General features: G+C 47.2%; 1 protein-coding gene across 1 annotated transcript in view; it reads right to left on the bottom strand.

The window, feature by feature from the left end:
• PRSS23 (serine protease 23) overlaps nucleotides 1-9,487 on the bottom strand; it is an 18,208-nt gene extending 8,721 nt beyond the window's left edge. Inside the window, exon 1 of the mRNA XM_082219475.1 lies at nucleotides 9,084-9,487. Within this exon, the coding sequence (XP_082075601.1) occupies nucleotides 9,084-9,091 (8 nt within the window). The 5' untranslated portion in view covers nucleotides 9,092-9,487. The remainder of the gene's footprint in view (nucleotides 1-9,083) is intronic.
• Between the last annotated feature and the right edge of the window lie 732 nt (nucleotides 9,488-10,219).

Below are 10,219 nucleotides of genomic sequence, written 5' to 3'. Positions count from 1 at the left end.
CGGGGGTGCTTTCGAACTGCTAGGTTGGCAGGCACTGGGACCGAGCAACGGGAGCGCACCCCGCCGCGGGGTGCAGTACCTGGCCAGCAGGGGATGCTAGGCAGTGAAGCTGACCCTGGAAGCCGCTTCTCCTATAAAAAGGGTGTGTTTGTGTGCATGTACAGTGGTGCCTCGCAAGACAAAAAGAATCCGTTCTGTGATTCTCTTCGAATTGCAGCTATAAAAATGAATGTATTGCCAAAGATGTTGTTTTTGTTTCAAACCCTACAGATCGTGGACAGAGTGGAATGTTTTGGAAAGTGGCAGAAGGATATCTCTAAGTTTGTTTGGCAGGGCAAAAAGCCCCGAATAAAGTTTAAAATACTAACTGATGCAAAAGAAAGAGGGGGGTTTGCCCTGCCAGACTTAAGGTTATATTACGAAGCTGCAGCCTTCTGCTGGATGAAAGATTGGTTACTTTTAGAGAACACTGATGTCCTAGATCTGGAAGGGTTTAATAACTCGTTAGGATGGCATGCATTCTCTTCGTCTAGCAGTTTTTTCGTCTTGCGAAGCAAGCCCATTGATGGATTAGCGGATTAGCGCTATTAGCGGCTTTTAGCGGCTTATCTGCTGATCGGATCAGCTGATAAGCGGCTTAGCGGCTTAGAAAAAGGGGGGAGGGGAAAAAACCGCAGGAACTCGCAAGACATTGTCGTCTTGCGAAGCAAGCCCATAGGAAATTCGTTTTGCGAAGCACCTCCAAAACAGAAAACTCTTTCGTCTAGCAAGTTTTCCGTCTTGTGAGGCATTTGTCTTGCGGGGCACCACTGTAACCGCAACCCTGATTTCGCCATTGCGAAGATGCGCAGTAAAGCACTTACACAAAAGCAGCTTCCCCCAATTCCTGATAGCCCTCACCCTCCCAAAAAAGTTATTGGTGGCACTCTTCACCCTTGCAACTGAAAAGGTTTAGAATAAATGGTAAGAGGTATCTGTGGGAACTTAACCTTACCCCAGACCTCCATCAGTGGAGGTAAGCCCACAAAAACTATTATTTATTTTATTTCATAATAGTTATACACTGCTTGATTGAAAAACCAACCCTCAAAGTGACTTACAAAGAGAAAAACCAATAAACTCACAGCTAAAAGCAGTTTCCTATTTATTTATATTTCCAAAAAACCTTAAAATCAGCAACCAGCTAAAAACAAATTGAAACACACAGAGATGGAAAGAAGATAAAAAGTCCCTACCAGAAAAGAATGGCAGATCAAGTTGATGGCTAAAATAACCAGAAGAATCAGAAATCAGGAAGACCAAAATTTTAATAAGGAATAGATGAAATTTATAACTTATCTTAATTGTAAACAGTTAAAATCTTTAGTAGGATTGGAATATCACTTGTAGTTGAACGGTGAATTTTGGACACAGTGGAGAGGTAAAAGATTTAGATTATCATAAAAGATGCAGGAGGAAACGATTAATAATAGGACCCGCAAAGGGGAGGAGGGAATTCCGAGAGATTCCTTGGAATCTTATTTTTATGTTGTATGTTGGATATGTGACTGTAAAATTTTAATCTGAAAAACCAAATAAATAAATTTTATAAAAAGAAAGAGGGGGGAAAAACACACACCAACATTCTACCGATCCAGCTACAGCAATTATTGTGCAAACCTGAACACATCTGCTTAGAGAAAGCCCAATAAAATGACCACTAAAAACAGCTACATTGAAAAAATTTAAAACCAGCAACCAGTAAAAAAGAAATTGAAACATGCACCGATATCCTACCTGTAGCAATTACCGTGCAAACCTAAACATGCCTGCTGAGAGACGCCGATTCCGTTGAGTTAACTGGGGCTTCCTTCTAGCAGGTACAGTAGGGCAGCCTTCCCATCCCACAGAGATGGAAAGAGAAGGCCTCCTCTATTTGGAAAGCTCTTTCTCCTGCTCACGGGAGACTTCAGTTGGATAATTTACTTTATTTCTTGTGGCAGGCGATTTGGGTGTTCTTTGACCACATGGAATACTTGACTTACATCTGGATGAGATACAAGCAGCCTTTTTCACCTCTCAGGAATATGGCATGGAAAGCGCATGGCCTCTTTTTTTCCATACCTACAAACTCACTTTCTCTATGGCATGAATCACCTTTGCAGTAAGGACATCCATTCTAAATGCCTATGGTTTGTTTTGGTTTGTTTTTTTAATGAAGGTCACTATTTAGGAGGTGTTTCTTCAATCCTGCTAATTAGAATTTGTTCCTGCAATTTACAGTTTTGAGGGGGGGGAGAGGAGGGGGGAAACTGCGAGAAAAATAGTCTCCATTACATTTTGCAATGAAGACAGTTTTTTCCACAGGGCAAGGAGCCAAAATGATTAATAAGGAGAGGGGGGGCAGTGCAGGGGGAGGAGGCGGGAACGCAGAGCAAAGAGTGTCTTTAAACAAATTATTATACAGTGGTACCTCGGGTTAAGAACTTAATTCGTTCTGGAGGTCTGTTCTTAACCTGAAACTGTTCTTAACCTGAAGCACCACTTTAGCTAATGGGGCCTCCCGCTGCCGCCGTGCCATTTGTGTTCTCATCCTGAAGCAAAGTTCTTAACCTGAGGTACCACTTTAGCTAATGGGGCCTCCCGCTGCTGCCACGCCGTGATTTCTGTTCTCATCCTGAAGCAAAGTTCTGAACCCGAGGTACCACTTTAGCTAATGGGGCCTCCCGCTGCTGCCACGCCATGATTTCTGTTCTCATCCTGAAACAAAGTTCTTAACCTGAGGTACCACTTTAGCTAATGGGGCCTCCCACTGCTGCCACGCCGTGATTTCTGTTCTCATCCTGAAGCAAAGTTCTGAACCCGAGGTACTATTTCTGGGTTAGCGGAGTCTGTAACCTGAAGCGTCTGTAACCTGAGGTACCACTGTACAGAATGAGAATCCAGCAACAGTTCCCACTCCTGGCAAAGCATTCAAAGAGCTTTCCTTGGCCGTGCAGGTTGTTAAAAACACAAGCGAGGCACTTTAAGGATTACAGAAGCACATTTTCACACACACAAGCTATGTATGTTGAGACACAGCCTGTTGGCGATGCTTTCTTGAGCCTGTTCCTTCCCAAATCCCTGCTAATTTGAGGGTTACGAGAGGAGACACGCTGGAAAATCTGAACCAGGTCGCCAGAGCGTCCAGGGCCAGAGTACCTGCCAACGCATACAGTAGACACAGCAGGTACGCTGGCAAGCTGGCCGGAGTGCAGCCCCGCGCCAAAGTAATAGGATCATTGTGTGATTGGGTTACCAGCTGGCAAAGTTAGTTTAAGAATTACTGGGTCTGGCACGCCCACATCCCCACTCTGCACACACACACACACACTTTAAAAAGGAATTTGGATTTCTTGACTATGCTATGCAGGCCACGGAGCTGTCCTCCTGGCCCCTGTTCTCTCATTCCCAAATTCCTTTTGGGGAAAGGTTCCAATGCAGCCGCAGAGCATCTGCCGGCATGCAGGAGGTCCTCAGGTTCAATCCCCAGCGTCTCCAGTTACGGCAGGGAGAGTTCCCTGCTGGGATGGAGCTATATACCAGTGGCAGCACAGAATGGTGGGTTTTCGAAGGGACCCACAAGGCTCATCATGCAGGAATCTTTTGCCCAACATGGGTACCATTATCCAACGGCAGAACAGTAGCAGAAAGCCAACGAAGCACAGTGAAATGAGTGCTGGACTGGCAGGGGAGAACTTAGTGGCTTCCCTGCACTGTGGGAAGCAGGGAGGGGCAAGCAGTATTGAAAGAGGCTTCATGCGGGAATGTTTAAATAATTGTCTAGGGGATAATAAGGGTTCATCAATAAAGACCTGGTTACGTTTAGAATGATACCGCATAGGGAAATGTTCCCTGATACCAAGATGAGGGATTCTGTGGAATGCAGATAGAGAGAACTGAAAAGAATAATGATCTGTTGTGACCTTGACGGAAGCGTAGAATAGACGCACCTTCTTGTGTTTTGGCTCATTTTCCTCTCTTTTTCTTTTTTCTCCCCCCCCCCTCCTTCTTTCCTTTTTCCTTTTTCTTTCCCATAATGGCTTATGTTCCATGCCATGTACTTTGATTATTTTTTTGTAGTTTTTTAGCTTTTTCCATTATAATAATTAAGGATTTTTCTTTTGTAATTTTGGTTGTTTACATTTATCTGTAAATGTTTAAAGCAAAATAAAAGTATTTTTAAAAAAGAAAAGAGGCTTTATACCTAGCTGCCCCATCATGAGCACAAATCATCACGAACGTACAATACAAAGCAAGCCTGGAATGGCTCTTTGGGCTGCCTACGACATTTTCTTAGATTTTCAAAAATGTGTCCCCAAAGAGATTGGGGATCTCCCTTCTGCTACCTGGCACAGGGAGATCACCTCTCCTGTCCCTCCCAGCCCCTTGCCGACACCCATCTGATGTCTGTGCATTAGATCAGTGGTTCCCAAGGGGGATAGTATTACCCCCTGGAGGGGCGGTGGTATTACCTAGGTGGATGCTAAGAGGCAAGAGTGCAGTTGCTGGAGGAGTAAACGACCATCAGACTTTGTAAAGCTGGTATCACTGGATGAAGATTCATTTCTGGAATGAATTAAACTAAATAGTTTTAACTGGATTTTGAGTGCATGTGCAATTCATTGTTACTGTTTTGAGTTTCAAAGAAAATTTCATTTGTTGAATTTTTATTCAGAATTCGGGGGGGGGGCAACTCAGTTGACAGAGCAAGATGCTCTTGATCTCAGAGTTGTGGGTCTGAGCCCCACATTGGGCAAAAGATTCCTACATTGCAGAGATTTGGGTTAGTTGACCCTTGTGGTCTCTTCCAACTCTACTCTTCTATGACTCTATAATTCTATGATTTTATTGTGCTATTATCCTTCATAGTGCAAACCACTATTCTGAATAATACTTTTTATAGGGTAGGGGGCACCAAGGGTAAGTTTATGGAACCAAGTTTATGGCCTGGAAAAGGTTGGGAAGCACTGCAGGAGACGAATGAAGAGCTTTCAGACAGGCTTCTACATTTGCTTGGGAGCCCTGGTCATGCAAGACTCCCCGTTGTGCAAAGGAGTCTGGAAACTGTAGTTTAACAAAGGTGCTGGAAATGGTGGCTCTGTGTGGGGCAAACTGTCCTTCCCAGGATTCTTTCAGGGGAAGCAATGTGCTTTAAGGGTCCTTTAAATGCATGCACCCTATGACTGCAGCCAGCTCTCTTTCAGACTTTGCCAAAAATGCAGAGGCGAGAGGGGTGGGACTGGTCAGGTCTGCAGGGCAACTTCACTCTCCTTTCTTGAAATGTCAGCCTTTCGCTAACTGTAAGCTGAAAGGAGGATACGGCTCATGCGGTTGTTTCATCAAGACACACTCGCCAATAGCCCAGGATCACATCATGCCAAAACAATGCCCACACGACTCTGGGTGCCAGCCACTCTCGGAATAGGATGGGTTTTTATAGGCTTTCACACAGCAGATTTATGCAGCTGAGACTGCAATCTCATGACGTTGCATGTGCAAGCTAGAGAGATCCTTCCCCACCATTGTACTGTATTTATATGGATTCCAAGAGACTTTGGAAGTCGTTCCAGGATACTGAAGCCCAACTATTTCGCAACGAAGGGAAACTTTTTACAGCTGGTGGAAATAAGCGAGTATCTCCTGGGTGTCACCCAAGAAAGCAAGCATGATATTAATCAGCTGTTTTCGCGTGAGCCTTTGTGCGCGCACATAGGCATTCTGTGCTGGAGTTTCCAAAAATATGCATTGACTGTAATGTCCAACTAGGGCATGACTTTCATTACCTCATTAAAGCATGGATTACAATAGCTGGACATTTGCTTCCAATCACTGTTGCTTCTGTAATCATCAATCAGAATCCAAGAACAAAGAGAAGCCGGTCTATTTGCCGTCTGTTTTCAGCCAGGCTGAATTGAGAAAATGCAGGGGCAGCCCAGATTGGGTGTGCTCGCATGCATGTAGATAAGAAGTTAAACATTAATTGCTTTCCAAAGGCATAGCTTGGTAGAATACTCTTTGAAAGTATCCAAATAAAACCAAGGCAAGGGCAAGCAAAATGAAGTCCATGCGTGGACTTGCCTTGTGTTCTTGGAATTCCTCAAACCACACACACGCACAAAGTTTCTTTCTGATAACTGCGTGCCAGGGAATGTTAGTGTTTATACTAAAAGGGCAAACTGGCTCAGTTTCACAGGCACACATAATAAACACATGCCCATCGCCACCCAAATTTATTCACACGTTGGACCCTTTGGTCTTGTTCTCACAAACGGCAAATGAGGTGTTAGATCAGCTTCTGGACTGCACATGAATGTTCCTGCAAAAGAGAGAGGGGTATAGAATTCCCTGCACATAGAAATCCAGTTGTCAAAGGCAGCTGAGCTAGACCCCTTCTCCCTGGTCTCTAGGAGAATGGCCGTGTCTGCACTCTGAACTCCAAAGGACTTACTTCCCCACCAGCCAGCAGTGAAATCTCCGGCCTAAGAGCTACTTCAGAAGTGACAATGACACAGAGGTGGACAGGAAGCACAAACTCTCCGGTGCTTTCTGTTTCTTTGCCTCTCTTGGCCTTTTCCAAAATGGAACACTTGGGAGAGGCTCTAGCTGAGGGGTGTGGAACCTTTTGAGAGCCAGTGTGGTGTAGTGGTTAAGAGCGGTAGTCTCGTTATCTGGGGAACCGGGTTCGCGTCTCCGCTCCTCCACATGCAGCTGCTGGGTGACCTTGGGCCAGTCACACTTCTGTGAAGTCTCTCAGCCCCACTCACCTCACAGAGTGTTTGTTGTGGGGGAGGAAGGGAAAGGAGAATGTTAGCCGCTTTGAGACTCCTGAAGGGGAGTGAAAGGCGGGATATCAAATCCAAACTCCTCCTCCTCCTCCTCCTCTTCTTCTTCTTCTTCTTCTTCTTCTTCTTCTTTTACAGAGAGACGCATTCCCCTCCAGGCAACCTTATGAGAGCCACATGCCCATGGTGGGCAAAAGCACAGGCGGAGGGAATGTTGGATGCCAATGCCACCTTTGTGCAGTAGGAACACAACATGCACATTTGTTCGGCCCAAGCTGATGCCCTCCAGAGTGCAACTTCCACCAGTCCCAGTCATGTTGGCTGCTGTACAAAACATCTGGAAAGCACCAAGTCGAGAAAGGACACCATCCCATGTAACACTTGCACAAATGTCTTCTTTTGCTGAGTTATAGTGGCTCAGTGTAATCATGTCGAAAGAGGTCCTTGCAAAACTGCCCCACATGGCCTGCATATTTTTCTCCTAACAGACCTTATCTCTATACTGGAGAAAAATGTACTTCTCATAAAACACACACACACACACACAGCACCCCAAAACCACATTTACAGCAGGCACTGCAAAAGGTGCCAAGTTGGTCGATATAAAATAACCTGGAGAAGCTACGCTGTGCCCACAGCACAAAGTTGGCATGGTTTAATTTGCTGCTGCCTTATCTAACCTCTTTTGTTTTCTCAGTCCCTCTTCTAGCCTACCTTACAGGACTGTTGTGGAATGACATGAGACCGCTTAAGCAAGTAGGGCTACAGGGATTTTGCACAGAAGGAAGAACTGCAGATGAAAGGATGGGCAATTGGGGGGGCAGGGGGAGAGAGAGAGAGAGGAGAAGCTGCAGCTCCTGCCTCCACTCCCAATTCACTGCCAAATTAAAAAGTACAAGGGAGTATCCACAATGTGACTTAGCAACCGTACGTAAGAGGCACTTAGGTCTCACCGCAGAATAACCACAACTAGACCACTGGAAGATAACCACAACTATTGGGGGGGGGGGAGAGACTGTGGCTTAGCGGCAGAGCACATGGGCTCGGCATCCAGAAGGTTCCAGGTTCAATCCCCAGGATCTCCGAATAAGGCTGGAAAAGACGTTTGCCTGGAACTCTGGATAACTGTCACCAGGCAGTGTAATCCAACTTCCACACGCTTCCCCTGCAAGAAGCATAGCCCATGGTCAGGGAAGGCAGAAGACCTAGTCCAGCGATATCTGGCACATATGGAATAGTCATCCTTGGGACGTGGTGGACTCTCCTTCCTCGGAGGCTTTTAAGCAGAGGTTGGATGGTCATGGATGCTTTAGCTGAGATTCCTTTGGGGTTGGACTAGATGATCCTTTGGGGTCCCTTGCAACTCTACAATTCTGTGTTGGTAGAGAGGACAGAACATGATAGACCCCATAATTCAATAATTCGGTATGCAGGGACCGAGGGGGGAATTGCTAAGCCCCGGAGCGTGCCTCTTAGGGTGGTGTCGCAACAGCGGTGGAGGCAAAACAATTTAAAGAGATGGCTGGTCCGTGGGAATTTGGGAGGGTCCAAAGAGATTAGACAAACAGCAAGTAGGATAAAGTTTTCAAATCTTCCAAGAAGAGTTAGTTAGAATCAAGATCACTTGTCCTTGGTCTGTGCTTTGTATGGTTATGTAGGAATAGAGGAAACACAAGAGTCATACCATTGGTCTATCTAGCTCAGTATTGTCTACACGGACTGGCAGCAGTTTTAAGCCAGGGTTTCTCCAATAAGATAAGACCAGGGTTAGCATTAGGTGTGGAACTTGGAAGCTTCCGTATACAAGGCAGATGCTCTACCCTTGAGTTACAGACCCTCTCCACAATATGTTAGGTACAGATAGGGAATCAGAATAGGGATACGGAATCAAAGTTCAGGTAGACAAGAAAAAGGTAAAGGAGACAGGTACCACCCCAAAGAGTTTAAATTTTAAAAAAACAATAGGTTTTTGTTTCATCTCTTCGACTTGCCGAAGTCCCAAACATTTCACATGGCTCCCTGGAAGAGTAGCCATCCCATCGCCTGTAATAATCCACTAAAGAGGAAAGGACCCTATCTTATTGAATTGTTCAAATCAACATCACCTATCAGGTGTGTGGCCAAATCATCTTTCAGATCAGCCGGGCTTCTAGCTGATGCTCTCCCTTCTGGGCTAAAACGACTTGGAAGTTGGGTCCCAGATGGACTTTACTTGTGGATACCAGGGCTGCTTCCTTGCTTAAGATCTCTACAGTTCTCTAGAACTCTTGATCAACTTACCTCTTCATGGCTGTACCAGGACGCTGATTTAAGAGTTCTCAAGGAGCAAAGTTTTTTTAACACACAACTCAGACAGATGAAGACTGAAGTCCCATCACTCCCAGGTTCACGGCGCCGCAGGGGAGGAAGACTTCTTCCCTGCTAGCTCGGACGTTGCCTTCCTTCTCCCCCAAATCGATGCAACCCCTTCCTCGCACCCACACAAAACGAGATTTGCAGACAGATGTCCTCCCCACCCTGCCCTCCTCTCTCTTGCAAAGCCTGGCACCCGGAGAGGAGCGCCGCCGAGAGCTCCCTGCAGGTGTCACCGCGGAGCCCCCTCCTGCCCAGCTGCTGCTCTCACCCCTCGGCGCGATGGGGCTGGCGGCGAGGGGGGCAGGCGAGGAAAAAGTCCTACCCAAGGAGGAGGCAAGCCGGTACTTCGGCGCAGGCGCCCTGCGACTCAAGCCACCCCCTTCTGGCTGCAGCCGAGGAGCCGCCCCTCCCCACGACGCGCACCCCCCCCTCCGCCTGCGCTGCCCCCCTGTGCCCACGCCCCTCCGTGCGCAAACAGAGGCTGCCTCCGCGCAGCTCCAGCGCGCGCGGGGCGGGGGCAGGATTTGCAAAAGGGGGCAAGGCATTTCCCCCTTCCTCAGAAGCAGTGAATTGGGGAGAGGGGCGGAGGAAAGAAAGGAGCCCTCTCTCTCCCGTTTTCCCATGCCAAAAGGGACTTTAAAAAAATAGTCCGCCCCCACCCCATGGGGTTTTTTGTTCCCTCGAGGGGGAGAGAGAGATGCGTTCAGACGAAAGAGCGCGCCCAAGTTTCTCAAAAGTTTGCCCAGAGAAAGAGAGAGGGAGGCAGAAACTGGCTGCAAGTGAAGGATGCGAGAGTTGGCAGACGCGCGCGGGAGAAAATGAATGGCCTCTGGAAGAATGGCTCGGCTTCTGCGCCATGTACCGAGGCGGACCATTCCCCCATCTCTCTCCATACTGTCGGCACTGACTGGCAGCTGCTCACCAGCATTCCAGACATTCCCAGCCCCGCCTGGAGCTGCCGGGGAATGAGCCTGGGACATTAGACGCCCTGCCACTGAAGTGCCTCCCTTCACACTGGAGGACCCAGAGGTAGGCAGGCAGAATCATAGAACTGGAAGGGA

This window comes from Podarcis vaucheri (assembly GCF_965113315.1).
Source record: "Podarcis vaucheri genome assembly, chromosome: 4".
Lineage (NCBI taxonomy): Eukaryota > Metazoa > Chordata > Lepidosauria > Squamata > Lacertidae > Podarcis > Podarcis vaucheri.
Note: the sequence above shows the minus strand (reverse complement) of the source record. Positions and strands in the feature narration are given on the sequence as shown.